This window comes from Nilaparvata lugens, chromosome X (genome assembly GCF_014356525.2).
Source record: "Nilaparvata lugens isolate BPH chromosome X, ASM1435652v1, whole genome shotgun sequence".
Lineage (NCBI taxonomy): Eukaryota > Metazoa > Arthropoda > Insecta > Hemiptera > Delphacidae > Nilaparvata > Nilaparvata lugens.
The window spans coordinates 45,116,132-45,144,086 of record NC_052518.1 but is presented as its reverse complement, the minus strand read 5'-3'; the positions used below and the strand labels follow the sequence as shown (position 1 = coordinate 45,144,086).

The following is a 27,955-nucleotide window of genomic DNA, read 5'->3' as shown; positions in this document are numbered from 1 at the left end:
TTTGACATAAATTGGATTAATTCAAAAGTACTCAACTTTAAAGATTAAAGAGAATAGGGGATGAGTAGATGAGTAGACAAAGGCTCTGCCACAGTTTCAGAGACTAGACGCCTTGTTAGTGAGCAATCTTTTCTTAGGAAAATGATTCAAGGCAAGGTTCCTTTGAAACAGCATCCACTTAAAATAAACAAACGTTGGATCTCCTTGTTTGAGACATCGATGTGCTGTTCTCACTATTCATTTTCTACTAAAATTCTTCTAAATCATGTAGGTATCTCAAGACCCCTTTTGAAAAAATGAAATTGGATTCATAAATAAATAATTTAAGGCAAGGTTACTTTGAAATAGCATCTAGTTAGAATGAAACAAACATTGGATCTCCTTGTCTTGTATGCTATGTGGGAAGCGGTGCTTGCTTTTGCTTTCAAGGGAGGCGATAGTGAAGGGATAGACATGTTAAAAGCCACCAGCCACCAGCCACCAATAGCTTGACAACATCATCAGGCTCACAAGCTTTGCGGTATTCGAGTCCATAGTGATTGCATTACTAGAGCTTCTATATTAAAATTTGGCTACAAAGCTAACCAACCCCACTCGCTGGTACAAGAGAAAATTATATTAATGAACATTTTGAGAGTTTGAGGTTTTTACCTCAATAGTATAATATAATCTCAAAATATCATACTTTTAATGACGATGATTCCACATTAGTGCTGAAACTATTAACCCACCGGGTTGGAGAACTTGCTTTGTTGTATTGATCTTTGAAATCCGCAACTTGTATAGAGAGTTTGTATAAATCATGAAAACAGCTTGATATTTCTTTTGCAAGGATAATTTGACAGTGGGTTTCACAGGGGATCCTATTCGAATTTAACAAACTATTTTTCTGTCGCTCCAGAATTTTTGTCCGCCGGCCTGGAACCGCCATATGAATTCAACTTCATTTTTTAAAAGGGGAAGTTGTTATGTGATACATGATTGAGAAAAAGAATTCTAGCAGAAATTCGGATAGGATCACCAATGAAACCTAATGTCAAATTATCTTCGAATTATAAGGCCACTCAAAACCATACTGCCAATAACAAGTCTAAACTAAGAACTCGCTACACTAGAAGGGGATGATTTGAAAGTGCAAGTACCTGTGACTGGAGTTGGAAGAGGCGACACTGGTGTTGCTTCTGGAGCGGCGACTCTTGAGACTGTCGCCACGGTTGACAACTCCCTTGCCAGTGATGGAGAAGTGTCGCAGTCGGTAGTACTCCTCCTCGACCCCTGTGTTGGGCATGGAGGCCACCCTCGAGCGTTGCTGTGGCAAACATAGATAGTTGGGGCGGTGGCGTGAGTTGACCCCGCGAGGCGTTTTCACCGACTGTGAGCGGCTATGGTGTGAGCATGTTATATATCTGCACAAACAATAATCGCTACAATTTCATTCTTGCTAAACTAAGAATGTGTGAGAAAGATGAAAGTTAGTTTTAAAAATAAGTTTGATTCAATCTCTGTTTTCTAGGACAATGCTTTCATAGTATGAAAAACTAATTTGGTTCATTTGAGCTCATAAACTATAAACTAGCAAAATAAACTAGGTGATAATATGGTTATAAGGTAAATGAGGATAAAAGGGTCATCAGTAAGGAAATACCTAACTAAATAAACCAACAAAAATTGATGTTTGAATCTTAATTTTTTTCCTCCACAAAATTCAACATTACAAAGTTTGCAATCATCAGATATGTAGGGTTTATGAATATGAATAGTTAGCCAAGTATAATGCCTTCTATTAACACTAAGAAATAACTACTAAGTCACAAAGAGGTGGGAATGAAACCAGTGGCATGAGTGAAAATTACACATTCGCCAGTAGGAGTATTACAATAAATAATCGATTGTGCCGATTTGTTTTCAATATGAACCATTCCAACATAGGAAGTCGGATTTGATTGATGATTTACTTTTGGTTCCATTTTTCGAGATATTCATCTCAAATTGATAAATAGTGAATGTTCCATCGCTGAAAAATGAGAGAAATACAAAACAATAAAATGTTAAACAATATTTTCGGCGTGGCTGGAATAAGAGGAACCTTTGTCTCCACCCACGAGTTCTATGATGTTGAGGATACTATTTCAAATTTACTACAACTTTGGATGCATGAGATAAAAACAGAATAAATAAATAAAACTTTGATACAATAAGGGCTTAATGCTTACACAAGGAATACAATTCTAATTCAAATGAAAACAAACACTGAGAGAATAATCTGAAGAAAAAATTCGAATACAGAGATGTTATAATTGTTATGTATAAGGTTTTAGGTAAACATAAATAAAACACTGAATTGTAATCCATAACTAGGCTAAGACTCCATTACTGTTGACTGTAAGACACCAAGCTGCCTGATGTCACGGCCTCCTTTATTATCTTTGTTAAAAAAATCACTGCCATAACAATCTATCCGTATAGGGTAATAGACTTACATCACATTCATCAAGGATACACCGCATATAATTATGAAATGAAAATGTAGAAACTGAGATTATTAATTACTTTGTAGTTCTCATTTTGTGTTGAACCATTCTTCCATCGTACAACAAAAATATATTGCTATGTTGAAGAAGAAGTGACCTATGTTGAAATCAGAAGATTTTTGAGAGATCTTAATGAATGAGTTTTAATTAACTTTCAAGGGACACACCAAAAATCTGTTGACTACCCGCAATGGTTGGGAACAGGACTGATGTTTATCATTTTCTACTTCTTATGCTTCATTTTATTCATAATAATTTAACTGGGTCAACCCAACATGCGAGCTCCTCCTGCACATGCATGTGAAATAAGTACCTTTTCTCCCCGTTCAATTTACAAAATGAACGAGTAAATAGCAAACTGTTTGATGAATAAAAAGGTCAATGGAATCAACGATGCATCCGAGCACCCGTTGATTGTAAATAAAATTGAAATGCTGAATCTCTTTGTGGCCTGAAATCTGCAATGTATGATGTGAATACGTTCAAATCTGAAATACGAGAAAATTTGATTTTAGAGATGCAGTAATGTGAAATTTGCTATCGATAGGAATGAGACATTCGTTCCTGGCAAATCTGAGAAAGAATTCGTTTATTACAGATTCCAATCATTTGAATTGAAGCTCCTGAACACCGACTTAATCCTCTCCACAGATTTATCAATCTTGGTGATTCGACTCGATTCAAATTTTACACACTGACTTTTTTCACTCGATCTATTTCAGTTTTTATCAATCTTACTGGTTCGATTGCTCTCTCTCTTTCACTCACTCACACTCTCTCCCTCTAAACTACTATCTCTTTTTTCTCTCCATCTATTTTGAATCTCTTATTTTATGGTTGTTGTCATCGATAGAGTCTACGTCATAGCATAATATCACAGGGTCACAGACGACAATCTCAAAGTCAACCGAGCGGAATGTGAGAAGTGGATGCATTGCTATGACGATTAGATTTAATAAATTGTGAAGCAGAGAGAAGTGAGTGAGTTGCCAGCAGCCAGCAACTGCCACCGACAGCATCGAGTGATAGTCCCCTAATTGCTCAATCTTTATTCTGTGATACGAGCAAACGACCTTAATAGAGATACGCTCCAATTATCTCATAATTCAATAAACAGATCATTATATCTCAAACTCTGCTTATTAATAATTGGATGTTCAAAATGAAGCTTCTGAATTGAAGGATGGACTTATTTTGCAAACTCACTGAGTAATACTTGTGTATTGAAAGACTTTTCCGAGTATGATGCGGTATGCACCAGAAGAAAGTTTAGCAGTTCTAGATAATATAATCAAGTTCCATTCGATTTTTAAGACTCTTGTTACTTGGATAAAACATCAACCCCGGCTTTCAAACAAAACTATTATTTCAAACTAAAACTATCATTCAAACGAATGATTATTGAAAAAGCCACTTGATAGGATAATATAATTCTCATCATACAAAAGCTGGAACGTGGGTTTGAAGTAAAAGTTAGTGTGAGATAGTAAGATAGTGTAGTATAGAGTAAATTTGCAAAGAAAGCGAAGGTTCGCGCTGCACAAGGTCATTTCCTATTGCTTTAATTTTTAGGAATAGTCGATATATCAATGACATGCACAATATCGCCTACGGCTAGTGCTTAAACGTTTCTGTCGGTGCAGCAAAGTGTCACATTGCGCAAGGCCGTAGGTCTATATATATATATATATATATATATATATATATAGCTCAGTTGAGTTCAGTCACTCGAGCTGGACGGTCAGAGATAAGATAGCTCGTGCCGGCCTGCCGTTTCCGTAATATACAAGTTGCCTACTGCATAATGTAATTGCTTTCAATACAACCAAACTTTTTGGTTAGTTTAAATAGTGTATTTTGCGAAGTTTTGTGAATTATTGCGGTGAAACTATGTAAAGACTATACTGTGAAACATATTCTTCGGAAATAAACTGTACGTAAGTAAATTGCACTGTGGAATACTATAAACTTATGATCCTATAGACTTATGAAACTAAACGATAAACTTAGTAAAAGTATTGCGAATTATACTTGAATTTCTGAAAAAATAAAGTGTCTGAACGTACTGTAGTGTGGTTTCATATCGATTCGAGGACTATTGTTTCACTATTAATAAAATCAGTACTAATAATTCATCCAATCAACTTTGTGCTCTCCCGTGTCGCTTGTTCCTTATTGATTAAATTTTTGATTCACTACTGGACAATATGGTTTGCAAAAGCTGTCAGCAGCCTATTAATAACGCCAAAGAAGCTGCAAAATGCGTTATGTGTTCTAATAAATTCCACCCAGCGTGTTGCCGGATACGCACAGCTGCTAAACTGAACGCTATGATCGCCGGCGGAACGTTATCGACATGGAGGTGCGATGAATGCATTGAGAAAACACCATCACAAGCCAACACTGACATTAACGACAACAAGGAAGTTATGGAAATGCTAATGACTATCCAGAGTCAGATGGCGGAGAAGAAAACAGAGTCGAATGCTAATTTTGCATTTCTTCAATCAACCTTAGCGACTTTAAAAACCTCATTCGACGGCCTTGAAAAGAAATTGACGCGGGTTGAGAACGACAATTCAGAGCTGAAGTCGCGTTGCAGCCAGTTGGAGAAGGCGAACTTGAAGCTGACTAAAGAAATTTGCGAGTTGAAGTGGGTGACTATGGAATCCGAACAGTATTCAATGTTGCGTAATATCGAGATACAAGGAATCCCTGAAAAGGAGGGGGAGGACATTTACCAATTACTCAGTGCTATCGCCAAAATTCTCAAAGTGACATATCAACCCTGTGAAATTTTGATTGCGCATCGACTGGCGCCCTCGAGAAACAATTTCCCTTCAGCAATAGTGGTGTCGTTTTTAGGTCGATCAGTAAGAGCAGAATGGCTTAAAGCAGCTAGAATGATTAAAATAAAAGCGTCTGACGTGATGACCTCATTCCGAGCGACTCCAGTGTACGTAAACGAACACCTAACCAAGCGAAACAAGGACCTTCTGAAGCAGGCGAAAAACAGCGTCAAGGCTGGAGACGAGAAATATGCATGGGTGTGAGAGGGCAAGGTGTACGTGAGGAAGACGGCTGACGCGGGGGCGCGACGATTGTACTGGCCCCCGACCGCAGCCGCCCTCGCCGCCGCTCGCAAATCCACACTGTGAAATGTGATTAAAAGTTGCTAAACCTTCTACTCAAGGTACTGTGAAATTTCTCTTTTTGTTTTTACTTCTTGTCTCAGGTTTTTCAGTATTTTCGGACATTATTTTGCTGTGACCTGTGTGTGGTCGGTTAACTCTATTCTTTTTATTTTTATTCCTGTGTATTTCTTTATCATGTTATCAACTTGAGAAACTAAAAAATAAGTTGAAGGTTTGTTCTCACCCTCCCCTATTTCTTGATCGAATAATAAGCACGCTCAATTAATAGTCAAATAAAGAATAGCCTATTATGTAAGGAACTATTGCATACCTTCTCTGCATTTACTACATCATATTATATTAATATTCAATATTATAATTGGTTTATAATTCTTAATAGTGATGTTCAATTAGTAAACTTACAGAGTTAAACAAAACTATAATTAACTTAGTAGTCTTTTAGCAACGATACATCTCCTTTACTCATTTATTGAATGTCCATTACTAATTTTCGTTCCAATAAGAAACAATGGAAGGAGATTGAGAGAGCTTGCAAACTAATGCCAACTACTTCACCAAAATGTATTTTTTTTATTTATTTTTATTTTTTTTTAAATCGTAGATAGTACAATAATACTACAATAATGTGACTTGGTTGCATGGTTTCTAAAGACATATTTCCTGAAATAACTAAAAACATCCTAATGACTTGCTATTTGATATTTTTATATTAAAAAATCTTAATTCTATATCATTTATTCAAATATCAACCAATTTTTTATTTTTTATTTTATTTTTATTTTTTTTCTCGAATAGCATACTTGTTGCGTGCATAATAACATCCAGAATAGGCATTAAAATTCCAACAAATTGCATTACATTAACTGATTTGCATATGCATTTCTTCCAGACTGCCCATTACAAACCACATCCAGAATAATGCAATTTTTTGTTAAAATACTATGTATATAATAATATGGAGAGCTTTTAGCAAAATTTTATTTAATTATTTTCTATTATTTATTAATTTATTATTATATTATACTAGAAGAATTTTAGTGAATACTATGAAACTTAAAAAAACCCATTATCATTGTGGGGTTAGAAAAGTGCAATTTATGTATTGTTATGTTTAAAAAAATAGCATACTTTGGAACTTCTATAATATTGTCCTTTCACGCCTATTGTACAAACGATTGATATTGATACTGTATTCATAATCATACTTCATTTTTAGTCTTGTCCTATTATTTTCAATATTAATATGTTGTTTAAATCCAAATCACTGGTGAGTCTCTACTATTGTTGATAAAAATTGACGTATTAATTTTATAATCAGTTAAAGACATTTCCAAATTCGATGACATAGATTGCAACTGAGTTGCCAATCAAACGCTAATTGCTTACTTTTAAGTAGCTATCATTCCACTCTCAATGGTCGTAATCGGCTCCAGGATTATCTCTACCTGAAAATTCTTTTAATCTTTCAGAGAATATAAAGTAAATGTTTGCCTTCTTAGAAATTATTATGTTCGATATCTGATTAGATGAACTAGAATTTTAAACTATATCTGGAATAAGTTATATAAACTAGAGCCTGCTCTATTAACACATTATATTATATATAAACTAAGATCTGTATCTCCATTAACTATATCTATACATGTTTATTTGTAATTAGGTATGCTAACGTTTTTAAATAATCTGAATGTGAACTACAGTAGGTAGGCTATCTATTTTTTTTTTTGTTATGTACCCACCCTTAACTTCGGTAGGCTGGCATGTCAGTACTGCTTTCTCTTTCTGAAAACGATATGAAAGATATTCTCTCTTTCTGTTTATTACGAAATGATTCCTTAATCTATGAGTACTCGAACAATTCTCTTTTCTTTAATCTTTTTTATTTTCTTTGTATGAATGTTGTACGAATGTGTGCCATTATAATTGATTCCGTATTACATTTTAGCATTGAGCATTACCTTCTCCATAATATATTGGTTGAAAATAAAATTCTAAATGATTAATGCATGTGAATTAGTGGAGGATATCACCAGGGTTAACTCGTGTTTTCTAACATGCGGTGATAATATTACAGTTTTGCATCAAAATATTCGTAGTCTGAACAGAAACTTTGATTCCTTTTTACTGTACATAAACTGTTGGAAAGTGAAGCCTGATATAATTGTCCTATCAGAAACATGGTTCCAACCGATAAATGATGCGAACCCTTATATTATTGATGGATATGATAATTACTCCACTGGCAGTGATATAAGTAGAGCATCAGGTATCATGATATTTGTTTCGTCTAGCAGAGGTTTTGCTTGTTCGCGAGATGAATCACGGATTGATGGAGCCGATTCTATTTTACTCACTCTGAAAAAATCCAACTTCAAATTTAGATTATTGAGTTTGTACAGATGGCACTCTGTTGGATTAGATGTTTTCCTGAATAGTTTGAGCCATTTTCTGGAGAATCTAGGATGTGAAGGTGACTCAATGATTCTTGGAGACATTAACATCAATATAAATGACTTGAGTAGTGCTGGGGCTTTTGATTACATGGAAATCATGCATTTCAATGGCTACCAATCACTGATAGATGTAGATACTCGTGTAACAAACCTTAGCTCAAGCTGCATTGATCACATCTTTTATAAATCCAAGTTTAACAGGAAAATAATTCAGAGTTCAGTCATTGAATCGCTGATTACTGATCATAGAGCTATATCGGCTTCATTGTCTGTGTCTGGAGAACGGACCGGTCATGCTACTCCCATAGTTAAAGATATCATCGACGTCAAAAAATTGACGGACTTGTTGATGGAGCATAATTGGTGTGACTTATATGCTTGCGACAGTGTTGATGATAAGTTTTCTGTGTTCAGAAAGTTTCCAGTTCAGGTCTGCTGGCGTATATAAAGCAGTGCACTCGTTCAAGCCAGAGGCTTGTCAAAAATGTTAAGCGTCTAGAACCGTGGATGACAGATGGGCTCTGCCTAGCAATTAAGCATAGAGATAAACTCTATAAAGCGCATAGAAAATCTCCCCAAAATGAGAGATTAAAAGCTAAGTACTTGGCTGCAAAAAATAACATAAATAAATTAATAAAAAATCAAAAGATTAAATTTTATTCCAACTTGAATACCTTTCCTGTGAAAAAAACAATGGGAAATTATAAATAATCATTGCAGTAAATCAGTTTCCAAACGAAAGTCGATCCATCTGCATTGTAGAGATAATCTAATAACAGATGGAAACGTTCTGGATAACAATTACAATGAATACTTCATAAATATATCTGATGAAATAGTTTCTTCAATACATGACCCAGATGAATCCATGAGAGAAAATCATGATAGAAAATTTAAAAGTGATTTTATCCAAAATTCTTTTTTCTTAAATCCTATTAGCTATCAAGAACTACTAACTGAAATAAATAAATTGAAAAATGGAAAATCTCCAGGTCCTGATAATATTTCCTCCAGTTTAATAAAATCTATAGCTTATGCTTTTGTTCCTGTTCTTTGTCACATTTTTAATGCCAGCTTTTTGAATGGCCATTTCCCATCAAATCTAAAAACAGCTAAGGTAATACATATTTTTAAGAGTGGATCGAATACACACAACAATCTGATAATATCAACCATACCCTACCGTTACGATCTCTTTGAGAGTTCCATTGAAAATAGATCTATAGCTGCTATAAACCGAATCATAAGGTGTTTGTCTAGACTGCACTCTATAAAAATTTTAAATTTATGGTCTATTGAAAGACGTCTCCACACTAGTCACGGTCTTCATTTGAACAGGAGAGGTAAGTTCATGGTTGCAAAGAGAATTTTCAGAATTGTAACTGAGAATTCAGTCTCTGATAGAAATAATTATGTTGGACCTGATACTCTCACACCTCATTCTCTGGCAGTGAGCGGTGACCTAATTGACAGCTGCTATCGTGCTCATGATACAATGACACAATCCTTTGTGACAGTTGATGCCACCTTCTGTAGTGGCTCACGTGCTAGTGATGATGGTCCTTTCCAATGTGATGAGAGAATTGGCGAAAATGGTAGTGTGCATTGCTCTATTGAAGCAACACCTGATTCTATAGTGGTTGACCGTACTGATCAGGATGTGGTAGCTACTCATGAAATTCCAGTTCTGATCTCTTATAGACCAATCAATTTTTTAGATTAAACCAGCGATTGCAAACATTTGTAGATCGCACAAATCTGATTGACTGTCTTGCTGAGGCTGGAAGCAACCATGGTCACTCACCTAATTCTATGTCAGGCCCAGTCACTCTAAATGTCCTGCACTATAATGTTCGAAGTATTCGTAATAAAAACACAGAGTTGGCTCTGCAAATTCAAAACATGCAGGAAAACAAATCTCTAAGTAGAGTTGATCTCTTATGTCTCTCTGAAACGTGGTTGAATGGCAGTGAAAGTGTTAATATTGAAAATTTTAATCTTGTGTGCTATTTCAACAGAGAGTTACGAAAGGGCGGTGGTGTGGCCATATATTCAAGATGTGGATTTTTGACCTCTGAATTCAGCTTAGCAGAGGTTTGCGAGTCAGACTTTGAGGCAGCGGCTGTGACTGTGGAGGGTGATTTTCTTATAGTCTGTATTTATAGATCCCCTGACAGCTCAATGGATACATTTGTTGACAGGCTTGACAAGCTTCTTTCTTCAACTTTTAAGAGATTTAAGGGAATTATTGTGATTGGCGACTTTAATGTTGACTTTCTCAGCAACTCAAGCTCAAAGCAGGAGTTGATGTCAGTCTTCTGTGCCTATGGTCTTCAGGATGTGATTGGGGAGCCTACTCGGGTTACAGCTCACTCTTCCACTCTGTTGGATAATGGTTTCTTCAGTGTCAAATATATTGATGCTGTATTGTCAAGAGTGATTAGCTTGTCTCTGTCCAATCACTTTGCTCAGGAGATAGTTGTTCCTTTACCTCTGCATCAGGTGAAATCTCTCAAGGCTGTAATGAAACGATCTTTCTCTGATCAAAACAAGTTGAAATTCTCTCACTACTTAGGTCAATGTGACTGGTCACCTATATATCTGAATGAGATTCACCACGAGGCTCAGACTGATTACTTTGTCCAGATGTTTGTTCAGGGTTTTGAAATGGCCTTTCCTTTGAGAAAGTTAGGAATCCCCAGAAATACTTCAAAGATCCCCTGGTCAAATCCTTACTTGAAGGATCTCTGTAACAGGAAGCGAGACCTGGAACTGTTTATGAAGGCTTATCCTCAAAATACTCTGTTTCGTGAGTTGTTCAAAAAGATATCCTCTGACATCAAACTGCTGATCCATTCTCTCAAGACTGAATATTCCAAGAGACTGATAGCTTCTGCTGACAACAAATCTAAGGCTGTATGGAATTTAATCAGGAAGGAAACTCCCATCAGGGTGAGTATCCAATTTTGATTGATGGCCTCCCAGTAGGATCACCTTGTGAAGTTGCTGAAGTATTCAATGACTACTTTGCTGGGGTGGTTTCATCGAATAATAGGCTCAGTTTGGGGGTTTTTGACGGTCCTTCTTTTTGTGATTTACTTGTAAATTCTAACACTGGTAATGCTGCTGTCTCTGAAATGCCAACTTGGTCTGAGCAAGGGGTTGTATCTATTGCTAAGAAGCTAAAAATGAAAATGTCCAGTGGGTCTGATGGAATTCCTTCAAAAATACTACATGAGTTTTTCCATTGTGTCAGTGGTCCTGTCACTCAGCTTCTGAACAGATCATGTGCTTCTGGGTCATTCCCCGCCTGCTTCAAGGTATCTAAGCTAAAGCCAATTTTCAAAAAAGGCTCTCGGAAGGAAGTGGATAAATACCGACCTATAGCTAACTTGACCTCTTTGTCCAAGGTATGGGAGAGAGCAATGTATGACCCCTTGCTGGCTCACTTCCTGAATAACAATCTTTTAAGTGAGTGTCAATATGGTTTTAGAGCTGGAATGTCAACCGTAGATGCATTGGAGAGTTTCATCAGTGATATCTATTCATCATTGGATCAGGGTGTTAAGGTCTTGGGGTTTTACGTTGATATGAAGAAGGCATTTGACAGCCTGAACCACAGCATTCTCCTAAGGAAGCTTCATTACTATGGAATTAGAGGTAATTTCTTGTCGGTGATTGAGTCTTATCTTAGTAACAGAAACCAGATGGTTGAAATAGAGGGCGATAATGGTGTTGTCATTAATGGTAAATTCAGGTCTGAACTTCGTCCTGTTGGGAGAGGGGTCCCACAGGGATCAATTTTGGGCCCCCTTCTGTTTCTGATTTACATTAATGACCTCCCTGCAAATGTACATCATGCCAAATCAGTTCTCTTTGCTGATGATTCAAATTTCCTAATAACAGCTAGGAATAGTGATGAACTTCAGCTGACTGCAGGCTCTGTGCTTAGTGAGGTGGCTCAGTGGTGCAAGGCAAACTTGTTGGAGGTAAACATTAAGAAAACCTCATTTATTGAATTCCAGATACAGCGATCACAGCTGGGCTCTTTTCAGTTTGATATTGATGGTGAGGAGGTTCAGCCCTCTACCTCGGCAGGGTTCCTGGGAGTGACTGTCGACCGGAATTTGGCATGGTCAGTTCATGTGGAATCACTGATAAAAAAACTCAATTCAGCAGCCTTCATTATCTCAAGATTATCTGGGGTTCTGGCAAGAGATGCTGTGATTGCTGCCTACCATGGGTATTTTGAGTCACTACTCTCATATGGCATACTGCTTTGGGGTACTTCAAGAGATGCACTGATGGTTTTCAAAGCCCAGAAGAGAACTGTTAGGATCATGTTTGGGAAGCCCCATAGATTTTCTTGTTGGTCCATTTTCAAGTCATCAAGAATCATGACAGTTCCTGCTCTTTATATTTACAACCTGGCTATTTTTGCTTATAAGTCACATGACAGTTGGACAACAGGATCTGATATTCATGATCATTTCACCAGATCAAGAAATGTTGTAAGAATTAATCAGCACCGAACAGCATTTTATGAACAAAGTACGGAGCATAAAAGTATAAAGGTTTTTAATTCGTTGCCAACCCGGTTAAAGGAGGCTCAATCACTTGGCCTGTTCAAAAGAATGACTAAGGACTGGTTGATTGAGGAGTGTCCGTATAGTTGGCAGACACTCATAAATTAAATCCTAGGCCTTCCTTTCAACATTTTCAATATAAATTACTATGTGAAAGAGGCTGATAGACTGACTTTATTCTAGTACCTTACTCTACAATTCTATTTTTTATCTATAAATGTTTGTTTTTTGTGTTACTGGTATCTATAATAGTGTGCATCATAGTCATAGTTACTTTTGTCATCTTAATATAATGCATTGTTTAGAAATAAGAACTTGTATTGCTAGATTAAGTTATGTTTTTATTGACTGATTTTTGTATGACAATTGTCCATGCTTTTCTTGTAATGGCCTATGACATGTAATATATAAATAAAATAAAAAAAAAAAGAATAGAGAAATTTCAAATTATAGACCCATCTCACTGCTTTCAGTGTTCTCAAAAATTCTAGAGAAACTTTTTAAGAAAAGATTAATGAGCTTTTTCAATAAAGTGAACTATTTTAATAGAAACAAATTTGGATTTCAGGAGGGCTTGAACACAGAACAGGCATTATATAAGTTTATGTCAGATATTTATCACAGCATCAACACACCACATAAAAATAGAACGTCTGGTCTATTCTTGGACATCGGAAAGGCTTTCGACACAGTTGAACACAGCACCTTGTTGAATAAGCTTCATGCTGCTGGTGTCCGTGGTGTTACCAACATGTGGTTAAAATCATACTTGATGAATAGAAAGCAGTATGTGTCTATTTCGGGTTGTGATAGTGAGCTGACAACAGTCAAATACGGCATTCCACAAGGATCCGTTTTGGGCCCTATATTGTTTTTAGTCTACATAAATGATTTGTCTTCCCACACATTTTTTGGATCAATTACATCTTCTGCCGATGACTTAGCCCTAGCGTATTCTGCTAAAAATGAAGAAGAACTGCATGAAAAGATGCAGCTGGATTTATTTGATTTGCGATGCTGGTTCAACTGTAACAAACTAGCACTAAATGCGAGCAAGACTTCCTATATAAACTTTTCATTATCATCACCATTTAGTTTCACTGATCCTGTCAGGTATCATCAGGTCGGTTGCAGATCTGTGAGTTGTGACTGTGAGGTAATTCAACAATCTGACTCTATTAAATATCTTGGGCTAATATTGGATCAAAGTCTAAATTGGGATTTGCATGTGAATAAAGTAAAAGGGTACCTCTTATACTTGGTTAGGACTTTCTATCAACTGCGTCAATTCTTCCCTGTAAATATTCTTCATGTAATGTATTTCTCTTTCTTCAATAGTAGGCTGGAATACGGAATCTCATGTTATGCATCTACCTTCATGTCTCATTTTAAAAATCTTATAATCCTACAAAAATCAATTGTTAGAATAATGTTTGGAGCTAATAGATGAACGCAAACTTTCCCAATATTCAGGTTTTTTGGAATTCTACCTTTCAGATACATGTATGTACTGAAAGTTTTATCTTTGTTTTATAAAATGAGTGGGGATAGGAATCAAATGGGGAATCTTGAACAAAATCAGCAGATAACTAGGCAAACTACAAGGATGCTAATCAGACTCCCCAAACCAAACAGTACTACCTTCCAGAGATGCTTTTTATTCCTTGGACCTAAACTCTTCAATATTCTCCCAGATGAGATTAGAAAGCTACAGAATCTCAAGAAATTCCTGAAACAAACGAAGAGTTGGCTATGGCTTCATTCACCATTGGAAGTAGAAGACTTATTCAAAGTAGTAAGCTGAGGAACACATGGTGCTAATATCTAATCCATTATTGAATATGAATTTCAGTGTAGTATGGTCTTTTTACTGTAGTTACTTCTGTATCCTTTAAAGTTTAACCTTTGCTTTGAGCTTTGATCTGCAAACATTGTTTTATTTATCGCTGTTATGTCTCATCTTTTATTTTTCATTTTTTTCCCTCTCTTGTCATGAATTATGTTGAAAAAAATTATACTGGTGATTCTTCCTCCCATTTTTTTCGCAGTTTTAGCTACATTTCATAATATAAGTATATTTAAAGAGAGGAAATGCTACAGTCAATCAATAAAATTACTTGATGATGATGATTGAATGTGTGTGTGTTTGTGTGTGTGTGTGTAGGCTTTTTTCTCCTCCTATATCCGATTAAACCTCAACTCCTGCTCACGGACAAGTGCTTCATGAAACACTTTATGAGCAGTTATTGTTCACATTAATATTGTATTATATATTATTATATTATTATATTATATACTATTAATTACAATCTATTATTAAATTTTAGATGGATTATTGTTGTATTTGTCAAGCTGGACTCTATTTGGTTCCTGTATATGTATTTATGAGTGTGAATAAATTTGAATTTGAAATTTGAATATCGCCTTTATATCGCCTTTGTTTTTTATATCGCCTATGGCTAGTGGCTATATACGTAGCCTACAGCTACGGCTATATTTATATATATATATATATGCATAGACCTACAGCCTTTATATCGCCTTATATATATATATATCAAAACAGGAGCCACAAGATATAGATTGAAAACACTTAAAAACTTTCATTATAAACGGAAATTTTTGGGAACTGAGTTCCCTTCCTCAACCGAGCAGTGAGTGATAGATATATATATATATATATATATATATATATATATATATATATATATATATATAATATATATATATAATATATATATATATATATATATATATATTATATATATATATATATTATAGTTATATATATATATTATATATATATATATATATTTATATAATATATATATATAATATATATATATATATAATATATATATATATATATATATATATATATATATATATATACTTGGTATATATACTTGGTATAAGAGTATAAGCATATGATGTAAATATATATAATAAATAACTTGAATAGATGGGAGTACTGACTTGATCTCGAAGTCGGCGGCCTCGGGAGAGGTGCGATCGGTGACGGATGCCTGCTGCACAAGGATGGTTGCTCCACGGATCTCATCCCTCCTCAGCGTGGGAGCTGACTCCATCGAGATACTGCGTCTCTCCGACCGCGGCTTCCGCTGTGCTCTCTCCAGTGCCAGGCAGCTTCCCGTCGACATCCACTCCTCCCTCGTTGACTCAAACACCTGCTTCTTGTCCTTTGTTTCTTCACCCCCGCAAACGATCATCTTCTGGTACTTATCTTTCTCCTCCATCATATCTTTCTCAATGATTGTGTCTTTTTTTTCTTCTATGGTGTGGTCTTGGATGGTTTTGTGGTCATCCAACATAAGCCGCGGTCGCTTGTTGCATTCCTCTTCTGGAGCTGTCACAGCCGCTTCGAATGTGAACTTTGTTTCAGTCAACGTCACCTGAAATACATCCAATCAAAACACATTGAATGAATAGAATCCACATCCTCCCTATTAAGATACATCAGCAACAATTCATATATTCATATGAAGAGAAAGAATACAAGATAGATTATGAACATTCATTTCATGAATAGCATGAATAGTGGATGAATAGGATCCACCACCTCCCAATTCAGGGGTATCTGGGACATTTCATATATTCATAACGATTGAGAAAAATAATACAAGATAAATGATAAACATTAATATTATAACGCATAACATCAAGCCACAAATTTTCTCCTCGAATGGGAAAGATTACACATTGTGATGGAGAAAATATTCCATAGAATGAGTTTTCAATCTAGCTCTGGACCTGATTTCATTTCATTTATTCATCGTCAAATTACATCAATTTTTGAGTAACACTAAATTGACTGGTGACATGTCAATACTAGAACAAAATTATATTAGAAAGAGTTCTAGCTTCTTGAGAGTAAAATAAATAAATACACTCTATGATGTATCTCATCAAATTCACATGGAAATGAAAGTCACAAAAAGTTAAGTTACACTCTACAGCCCCTTTTCACAAATTAAAATTCGGCAGCAGAGTATAGAGCTTTCTCTTCTAGCATTTTTCTGACTGTTAGTTTGAATTTGTTTATTGAATCTTGATTTCTGAAGGCTGCAGGTAATTTATAAAAATAACGTATTCCAGAGTAGAATGGAGTTTTTTCTAGAGCTGTGTGCCTATGTACTGGAAAAGCAATGAGACTACTATTACATGTATTATACCCGTGATTATCCGTGCAGAATTGAAATTTATCTAAATTCTGTTTAACAACAACCAGCAATTGATAGATAAAAATAGATGGCAGCGTTGGAATGTTTAGGTTTTCGAAGAATGCTTTGCAAGAATCTCTTGATCTCAATCCACAAATGATTTACTATTTTTTTCTGGATTATAAAAATTTTATCGCTATCAACAGAATTTCCCCAGAAAATGGTTCCTCAGCTCAGATATGAGTAGACATATGCGTAGTAGATGGCCAATAGGGTTCTCTTGTCTAGTGAGTGAGAGAGGGTGAGAATTACAAAATAAGCTTGATTTAGTTTTTTTGCAAGGACCTGAATATGCTCCTTCCAAGTGAAACTCTGATCTATTATAAGTCCCAGGAATTTTGTTGAAGAGGACACTTCAACACTGTCTTCAATTATTGGAAAAGCTGATTTTAAGTAGTTGATATAATCATGCAATAAATTGTGGTAGAGCCATGGTGAGAGCTTTCAAGCAAAAAATAAATGGAAATATATGTTTCCTCTGTTTACTGCTGTAAGATTACGAGCAGAGCTAAATTGAATAAGATGGCTTTCATTATAGTTTAATGATAGACCGTTTGCTTTAAACCACTTGGACATTGCTGACAGTGCACTTTTCAATTTACTTGCAAGAGTGATGTGATCGGGGCTTGTAGCCAGAGCAGTTGTGTCATCTGCATACATAATTAATCTTATATCAGGTGCAGCACTTGTCACATCATTAATATATACTAGGAAAAGCAATGGTCCTAGTACGGATCCTTGAGGGACTCCATTTGGGACTATAGCATATGAAGAAGATTTAGCGGACAATTTATCTCTCACACATTGTTGCCTATTATAAAGGTATGAGCTGAACCATTTTAGAGCGGTGCCATGTATTCCATAAAAGCTTAACTTTTCCAGTAGTATCTCGTGATTCACACAATCAAAAGCTTTTGACAGGTCACAGAAGATGCTAGCAGTTGTGACCTGTCAATCGCATGCGACATAACCTTGACAAATTCATATATTGCACCCACAATGTCTTTGCTCCTACGAAAACCGAACTGATTCTCATTCAATAATCCATTATTTTCAAGATAAGCAGTCAACCTACTTGCGACAGCCATTTTATATACTTTTGAAAATACAGATAGTATTGCTATGGGTCGAAAAAGTCCTGTGGGTCTCCCTTTTTCAGAAAGGGTAGCACACTGCTGTACTTCAAGAGATCGGGAAACACTCTATACCCAAAAGACTGGTTGACTAGGAAGGTTAAGGGTTTAGCCAAGTTCACAAAACATTTCTCTAAGAGGAGAGGAGGGAACTCATCCCATTCAGGTGCCTTTGATGCCTTCATTTTCTTTATTAGATTGATTACTTCATGCTCTGTGACTGGATCAAATGAAATGAGAATATTATTTGTTTCTGGTTGCTTTCTACAATAATCAAGAGCTGCATGCATGTTGATATTTAGATTGAGTGTTCAGCAAATATTGACAAAGGAGTTGTTGAATGAGTTCAGTGTGGATTCTATAGGAGTTTTTTCAAATACTTTAGATAGATTCAATTCTTTTGTGTTCATGCCTGTTTCTTGCTTAACTATTTTCCATGCCATCTTTGTCTTATTGTCAGGATTTTTATTCTATTGCTGTTGTACATTATTTTCGCCTGTCTAATAAATCTGTTTAATATTTTTTTGTACTGTTTCACATATTCTCTGAATTCAGAGCAGTCACATGATCTGCCTTGCATGTGTAGCTCCCTGGCCCTTGCACATGATCTATGTATTCCAGATGTAATCCATCTGTAATCAAGTTGTTCATATTGATCAATCTTTCAGGAAATATTTTAGAAAATCTAGAAGAAAAATTGAAAAAGTATCTTCGATATACAAATAATCCAATATTATTTGAGGACGCGCAGGTCTAGAGCTAGATTGAAGACTCATTCTATCAAATATTTTTTCATTGCAATGTGTCATCTTTCCCACTCATGGAAAGAATTTGTGGCTTGATGTTATGGGTGATGATAATATTAATGTTTATCATCTATCTTGCATTCTTTCCCTCACTCGTTATGAATGTATGAAATGTTCCAGACGCCCCTCAATAGGGGGATTGTGGATGCTATTCAATGTTCTTTTGAGCAGCTCTCCGCAAATGTTCCTGAAGAAATGGAAATATTCTATTGCTCTTTTGACATTTACATGAAAATGTTGGATGTGTGTTTTCTATGACATTTCCTCATCATAACTTAATGGCACCCAAAAAGGCAAAAAAAAATTTTTTGTCGATTTTTGAATTTTGGCGCCATTGAATAGATCTTGGTTTTCTGAATGCATTCATATAAGATACTTGATATTTGCATGTTTATTTCACAATGAAAATTGGTATTTTTTAATACTCTACAATCCTTTTTCTAACTTTGATTTCAAGAAAATTACCAAATATTTCAAAACAGTATAACTTTTGAATGCATCAAGCGATTTTCACAATTCTTTCGCTATGATGTACATTGTTATGTTGGCAATGATACGAACATGTGTAGTTGAAGGTGAATAGTGTTGTTGTTATTGAATTGCGGTTTGCGGTTATGTTGGATGCGATTTTTATAGTTTTCGATTTTTGGTGTTTGGTTGTGTCTAAAAAAACAAAGTCAAAGTGATTTGTAAGTACATTTTATAGTTTTATTGTGTAATACAATGGGAAATAAAAAGAAAGTTGGAACAAGACGCTTGTCTTATAAACGGAAGAAAGTTGTAGCCAAATCAACTGATGAAGCAGCTACATCTACACCCATCCAGAAAGAAAAACATGATCATTATCAACCTTCCAGCTCAAAGATAAAACTAAGTCAGAACCTTGACAAATATAATGATAGAAATGACATTCAGTGCTACGAAATAATTGATTTAGACGTTCTTGAATTGATGCTACATGACATTGCAGTTTGTAAGTTTTGTAATCATCCACTACACATAAGTAGGAAGTCAATTGTAGGCCTAGCTTCACAAATAAAAATATTGTGCAAGAACTGTGAATCTGTAAAAACATTTGAGAACTGTAAAAAAGTTGATAGGCCTATTCAGGTGAATAATGATGATAATAAAAGTCATACATTTTATGACTTGAACCTTAGGCTCATATTAGGTATGCGAACAATTGGTAAAGGATATAAAAGTGCTCAAAGTCTGTGTGGTATCATGAACTTATCTGCTCCACCGACAATGTTTTCCCTTCATGAGAAAGCCCTAACTTCAACTGTGAAATCTGTGTGTGAAGAGTCGATGAAGTCTGCAGTTGAGGAAGCATGTGCTGAAAACAGTGATGATAGAAATCTGTGTGTAGCTTTAGATGGCTCTTGGCAAAAGCGAGGCTTCTCTTCGCTAAATGGCATAGTTTCTCTCACATCAGTGGACACTGGTAAGGTTCTAGATATTTGTGCTTTATCAAAATATTGCAAATGCCCACAAAGGCTTGAAAATATTCACGAAGATGACTGCCAAGCCAACTACCGTGGTACAAGTGGGGGGATGGAAATTGATGGTGCCATCAAACTTTTCAGCCGCTCCATGCCCAAGTATAATGTAAAGTATACCGAATATTTGGGTGATGGAGATTCCAAAGGATATCAGGCAGTTTGTGAGGCACAGCCTTATGGTCAGGATGTCTCTATACACAAACTTGAGTGTATTGGCCACATCCAAAAACGTATGGGGACACGACTTTTCAAACTGAGAAATGAAAAGTTGAGTGACGGAAAACCTCTCAAAGGAAAAGGACGTCTGACAGGTGAGAGAGTAAAAAAACTCCAAATTTTCTATGGGTTGGCAATAAGAAGGAACACTCACAGTGTAAAATATATGCAGAGAGCAATATGGGCTACATATTTCCATGTTCAGTCAACAAATGAAAATCCAACCCATCAACTTTGTCCCAAGGATGCCAATACCTGGTGCAAATTCCATAAAGCTGCAATGGAAAATGCAGTATATGACCACAAGAACCACTTCCACATACCTGAAATCATCATGTCAGCGATAAAACCTGTATTCAAATCATTGGCTGATCCTCTACTTCTAGAAAAATGTTTGAAGGGCAAGACGCAAAATCCCAACGAGTCCTTGAACAATCTGATTTGGACTCGTGTACCAAAACGTACTTTTGTGACCCTTCCTGTCCTTGAGTTAGGTGTATATGAAGCTGTTTCGTCTTTCAATGAAGGATATATTTCCAAAGTGAAAGTTATGGAAGAAATGGGTTTGGAGGCTGGAAGAAACATGGTGCTGGCAATGAAGCGGCTGGACAAAGAACGCATAAGAAATGGAGAAAAGGCATCTCTGGAACTCCAAAAGAAAATCAGGCAGACAAGAAATGTACAGAAAAGAAGACTGGAAGACCTTTATGAAGCAGATGAAGACCCTGACAATCCAGCTTACTGCGCAGGAGGATATTGATCTGTGAGTTACAACAAATATTCTATTTTTTTGGTTTTCTTCGCTTCCTGAAAAATTTGATTTTCAAACACTAAATGACATGTAACTCAATAACTATTAGAGATAGAGCTCTCAAATTTGTAACACAGGTAGCTTAGGTGTATATCTAGTTCCTCTCACAAGATTTTTGGACAAGGTTTATTAAAAAAAAAAAATAGAGTACATTGAATGAGAAAATTATGAGAAAAAAATCGTGTTTTGAAAAAAAAAATCATAACTTTTTTTTTTATTGTTGATTCGAAAAAACCTGTGGTAGGAACTAGATATTTTGATTATCTTTCGAATAAAAAAAAATCAAGGCTCTATCTTTAACCATTCTTGAGATATGTGTCATTTAGTTAACATTGCTTGTATAGGGCTTTCGGGTGCCCTACTCAAATGACTCATCTTTTCAAATATTTCTTTAGTCACAATTCTCACAATTTTTGTATAATATGGGTACTGAAAAATAACACAGCATTGTTAGTTCACGATTTGAATTGATAGCTAAGTTTTCTCAAATAGAAGTGAGGGGCAATAATGAAGTTTTGACCAATTCCACATTAAACAGTCAATCATTTGCTATTGCTTCAAAAGCATCAACTATAATCACACACACACACACACACTCGCAGGCTTTGCCCATGTGAGGAACCTCCTTCAAGTTTTGTAAATGTATATTGTATATTATTGTTTGTACTTTCTAAGAAGAAGAATAAAGATAATTTAAATTTCAATCTCAAAAAAGAAGATTTCAATCTTCATCTACCAACGTTTTCCCCATTAGCCTAGATTATCTTTTCCACGGCACTCCATCACAGGAGTCACTTGCACTGCACACAACGTCTACAGAAGTATTTGGACAAAAACAAACGTCATCATTCAAATTGTGAATAGAATAGAAATGAACTTTATTCAACAAAACAATTCAAAGAGTTCTCAATAAAAAATAATATATTAAATTGGCTTGGTTTGCGATTCATAACAAAACAGACTGTCCTTGAAAGAATAGATTTTGAATGCCAAATATTGAACTCTCACCTGATTCATATTATGAGAATAGAGAAAAAAAAATAAAATACACTAATCTAAATTTTTATCTAATTAATATTACTGTTATATGTGATGGATGCTCGGTAGTAGTATACACGACCAAAGATTCATATTTATAAAACAATCCATTTATCACAGAGAGAATGACCAACGATTAGAGGAAAAAATTGGAGCATTAATAATTGAATTCTTCTATTATTTGCTTTCTATACCTCAGAGCCGCCCTCACATACCCCACCAAAAGTTTCCAATCCTTTCCATCCAAGTATTCTATGACCTCTCTTCTTTCCAGTCTCCACTTATTGAACCATGTCTTTCTTATCGCTCCTAGAAATTTACATCTACCTAAAAAATGAAACAAGTCCTCGTTTTCCTGACTATTGCACATTGAACATCTGTGTGTTTCTTCCCGTCTTTCCGGTCTGTAATTCAGCGGGAATAGAGCTCCTCTAGCTTTGAAAATAATACTTCCGCTTATTCCTATCATTTATACAGGGTGATTCATAATTATGGTAAAATAATTCACTACGTGATAGTAGAGGTAAAAATGAGAGTAAAAGTTCTTATAAACATATATCCATAAACGCTTCATTAGCGAGCTATACAGGGTGAAAGATTTCGCCCGGAATTCAGTTCCTCTGGTGAAATACACCGATACTAAATTGTTTGGGGACTGGTTTTCGAAAAAATTATGCTGGAATCATATGGAAAAATATCTGAAAAATTGAATAAAACTAGTCTGGAAGCTGTAGTGTGAGTAGTTTTTGAGAAAAAAGTTGAAATTTGCAAAAAATCCAAGTAGAAAAACACAGACTTCTATGTTTGACGCCCAATAACATTCTTCAATGATCAGTAAAGAAATAATTTTTCACAATAAAAATTGCAGATAATTTAATTCTGAAAAGAATGATGTAAGCTGTGTAAACTAAATTTGAATAAAATGTATCCCTATGTAGTACATACACAATAAAAATTTGCTGTTTTATGAGGAGAGAAGTAATAATTCATAGGCTGTAGCTGATTGCAATAAAACATGTATTTTTATAACAGCTGTTCCAAAACAGCTGATTTATTTTGTTTTAAAAAAAGAAAATGTTTAAAAGAAATTATCAACAGTAGGCATAATCTGACAGTTAAAGGAAGTTTTTTTGCTCGAAATCCCCTTCCCCCCTCACCACACTCACCCATCCCACCACCCCCATGCCCTCCCCCCTTCACCGCTGGGTGGGGGGGTGTTCTAAAAATAGATTTCCCCCCTCACCATCTCTCTCTCTCGCTCTCTCACTCTCTCTCTCTCTCTCTCTCTTTCTCTCTCTCTCTCTCTCTCTCTCTCTCTCTCTCTCTCTAATCTAATCCAAATTAATCTAATCTAATCTAATCTAATCTAATCACCCTCTCTCTCTCTCCCCCTCTCTCAGTGAGGACGAGGGGGATGAAGAAGGAGAGAGATATCTCTCTCTCTCAAATAGATTTTCCCTTCCCCTTCCCCAGTATAGATGAGGAGGGTGGATATCGATTATTGACTATTGACTATTGGATGAGGGAAAAAATAATTTCCCATTGAGGGAAAAATTCCCTCACTCTCTCTCTCTACATCTAATGCTATACTGACAGATTAAAGTGAATTGAGAAATTCCCTATCTCTCTCTCTTTCACTCTCTCTTTCTCTCTACATCTATTGCTAAATAATCTGATGCTATACTGTCAGATTAAAGTGAATCCATATCTCTACAGAGAGGTCAATGATCTAATGTTCTTTTACATTTTTTATCTGCAATATCGTACAAGCATTTCCAAAGTTCATCGGAATTTGTAACAACAGATAATGCCGAATCATTTGTACAACCATAATGTAGATGACCTGTATCTAGTATATCGAGTAATTCGAATATCTCAGATAAAATTGGAAAGTGCACATTTTCTTTTTTTATTAACGGCAAATCAGCATCTTGACATCCTGTTGAAAATTTAATATTCTTCACAATTGAATCAAATTTGTTAAATAAAATTGCCATCAAGAGACAAGTTAATTTTTTGAATTTTGAAATACCATAACACTGCATGTAACGCTCCTGTTTGGCATGTGTCTCTGTTCTATAAATTGATAATGTGCACGTTGCATACTTGTTAGCATCAACAGATAGCTGAGGGGGGCGTGTCTCACTTCTATAAAAAGATTGCGGCACACGTGCTGGTCTTATCAGCTCTAGCTCTAAGCTGCTACTAAACTGGAAAGTGAGAGGAATATTGAAATGAAAAATCATTTGAACACAGAAAAAGTTTATTTACACATTTCACTACAACTATTCATAATTTCATCTTCAATTTTAATTAACTTATCTATACACAAATTATGAGGATGATAATAACATAGATAGTCTCTTATGTCATTTAAATTAATCATGTTCAGAAAAATGTATTTTAATTGTTTCGCCAAACTATAATTTTTACAAGTTGATTTCCTAATTGCACTTTCACACTCATCATACCAATCAATACAGTGTTTCAACCTCACTTCCAACTCGTTGTCAGCAGCCAACCACTTTCTCAGGTCCATGATAAGCGAATGAACAAAACTAAGTGTAGGCTGGGACTATTATAGAGTAATTAAGGGGTCTTTCTTCATTAATTGAAGACAGGCAACATGTATGTGCTTCATGCAGTCTCAATGCATGCATGCAATAAACACACTGAATCTATTTTCCATTGTAGAAAAATCCATAACGAGGGAAGTTTCTTTTCTGCAAATTTGTGTACATCGCGGCCATTTTCATACTTTGCATTTGATTGTTTTCACACATGAAATTATTTGTTTGATACATATTTTTAAACAACAAAGAATTATAATGTTGAGCACTGTACAAAGCACATCGTCCATCAGGTCTATTTTTATGAATGTTACACACACCATAACACCATGAACTAGTGAAAAAGCTGAAAACGGGTTTTGCAAAATCCTCTGTTATATATTGAACGTTAGTATGCAATCTTCCTAAAAACTTTGCTTTCTCAGTTCCTTTTGTAAAAATTTTTTCATAACCTACAAGGTAATCACATATTAATGAGTCAGTGTATTCTAAATCTCCATCTTCCCATTTTATTTTTGATAGTGACATTCTAACCATGATATATCATTATACAATTTTACACTCAATTCTGTTTTTGCAAATGGCGATTTGAAATAGAATACAATATAATTATTAAACTGATCAATAATGGCAAGTTCTTTCACAATAATTTGATTACAATCTTGTTTAAACCAGTGAAGATCAACTGTAGCAATTTTCGTAGTCGTCTGCTTGTCTACTTCTTTCTGTTCGGCAGGCTCATCAAATCCGCCGTCTTTCTCCCCCTCCTCCTCCTCCAGTTTCTGCTCCTCCACCTCCTGTGGCTTCTGTATCAGTGTACTGCACCTTGGCTCATAATAGAAACTATCAGAATCGAGATCACACTGGATACCAATAGACCGAGTTTGCAATTTGTTCTTACTCTCCAAAATATCAGAACACAAAGAATAGGACATTTTAGATGTTACCTGTTCAAAGGTGGAACTGATAATGAGCCAAATTTGTCAGGTTGCACACCTTATATAATATTGTGCACAGTGCACTCTATCAATAAAATTACTGAACTTCTTCCACCATGCTTGTCAGAAGTGTTTACTCCATCACACGATCGCTAATTAAAATGCAATAAGTGGAAGTATTTGCAGGTACTGCATTATTAAATTCCATTTCAATACGAACATCAGTCGAAGATTTCATATGACTTGTTTGGTGTGAACAATCCACAACAACCAGCGGTGTTGAATCACAAAACATCTTAAAGCGATTTCTGTTATGAGTTCGCTATTGATTGTATGATTATAATATGAGGGAGTGAAGTCTATAAACATTCTGTACATTAGTTCCTTTTAACTAGCAGATTTTCATATGGATAATACTCGCTGTTCAAATATACTTTCACATTGTAAATATCACAGCTATTGAAATTAGATATTGATTTTTTAATTTTATTCTTACGATTGGTTTGAAATGCAATTATAATGTATTTTGGACTATCAAAAACCGATGTCATGCGGACTGCCCAAGAATGGTTGAGTGAATTTTGCAAATTTGGTAATTCACAAATTTCCCAATGGTGGAAACTTAATTTCAGCGGAGTGTCAGCATCGAGCAATCTCAAAAATTTCAGTCTTACGTGATCTTCTAAAGTTATGTAGGGCATTCTCCATTGCAGTTTTGTAATTTCCACACTAATGCTTGTTCCAGTCGTGGACTCAACGCAATTTAAGTCTGTCGGTGACCTCAATAAGACGAGTTCCTGTTTCAAATTTAAAATCTTTGAAAATCTTCAAAAAACGGGAGGATTAATTTCAGCGGTACACAGAAAGTGAATTTATTATCTGTAAGCGCATATCCTGCTCTGTCAAAACCAGCCAACTGATATGTGTTTTTATCAAGCATATTCTTCACAAGTATAGCTTTAATTGTAGATGTTAATCCAATCAATCTTGATTTAGAAATTTGTTAAAACCTGCTAATTCATATTGTATTTCTTCAAAAAGGTTACCAATTACGTTACTGCTTAATTTATAGTCTGCCGCAACCAGTGGGTCAGCTGCCACTGCTCCCAGTTTTGTACAGCTAACCGTTTCCTCAATAAATATAAATGATTCGCAAGGTAAAGAATAGACATCTAGAGAATTTATACCTACATGCTCCTCATCAGAGTTTTTTATTTCTTGTCCCCAATAAACTGTATAAGTGTGAAATTGGAATTTGGTTATATCATTATAAAACTGAAGCTCTGTCTCCATGTCCAGAATTCCACTAATTGCAGCTCCTCCTCCTGACATTCCGCCATTCAACTATAGAATTTAACTTTTCTAATATTCTCCTACTTTTAGCTGATAAAGCATATTTGTTTTTAAGTGTTGACGCTCTCACATTTGTCTCTCCAATGACATTGTGCATACATGTCTTATTTGAACATGGATTGAAAACAAGATAACCCATTACGTTTACTTTTGTTTTTCACTTATGTGTAACCTAATTGTAATTGTATCTCAATGGAAATCAATAAACGATCCGTTCTGGTCTGTCACCTTTAGATCAATAGTTTGAATTCAAAGAGTATTCAAAGGTACATAAATAATTGGTGATGGTACTTTGTTTATTAAATAACTGCTAGGAACCTTTGGCAAAAATTTGTAGATTATAAGTTTTTGTTTTCCGTCAGAGTAACTACCACATGCTAAATTACACTTGAGTACAATACTGCCAATGCTTGTTATGTTAACCAAATGCTGAGAGTAATGTCATTTATTTGCTTGCAAAACAACATTATCAAAACCGAGTATCTTAGCAATTGAATCAGCACATGTTAAATCAATAGCTTTATCAGAATGAATTTCAACTTCATATGCACCCGTATCCAGCTCAATTAATCTATCAATTTGAAGCTGGAATTTGTTCTTTTGTTAACGTTTGCAATACTAT

General features: G+C 35.3%; 1 protein-coding gene across 1 annotated transcript in view; it reads right to left on the bottom strand.

Annotated features, from left to right (window-relative positions):
* LOC111057890 overlaps window positions 1-27,955 on the bottom strand; it is a 137,070-nt gene that overhangs the window by 46,984 nt on the left and 62,131 nt on the right. Inside the window, exons 2-3 of the mRNA XM_039441405.1 lie at window positions 15,702-16,138; window positions 1,143-1,406 (exon numbers count right to left, since the gene is read on the bottom strand). Coding sequence (XP_039297339.1) covers window positions 1,143-1,406; window positions 15,702-16,138 — 701 coding nt within the window. The remainder of the gene's footprint in view (window positions 1-1,142; window positions 1,407-15,701; window positions 16,139-27,955) is intronic.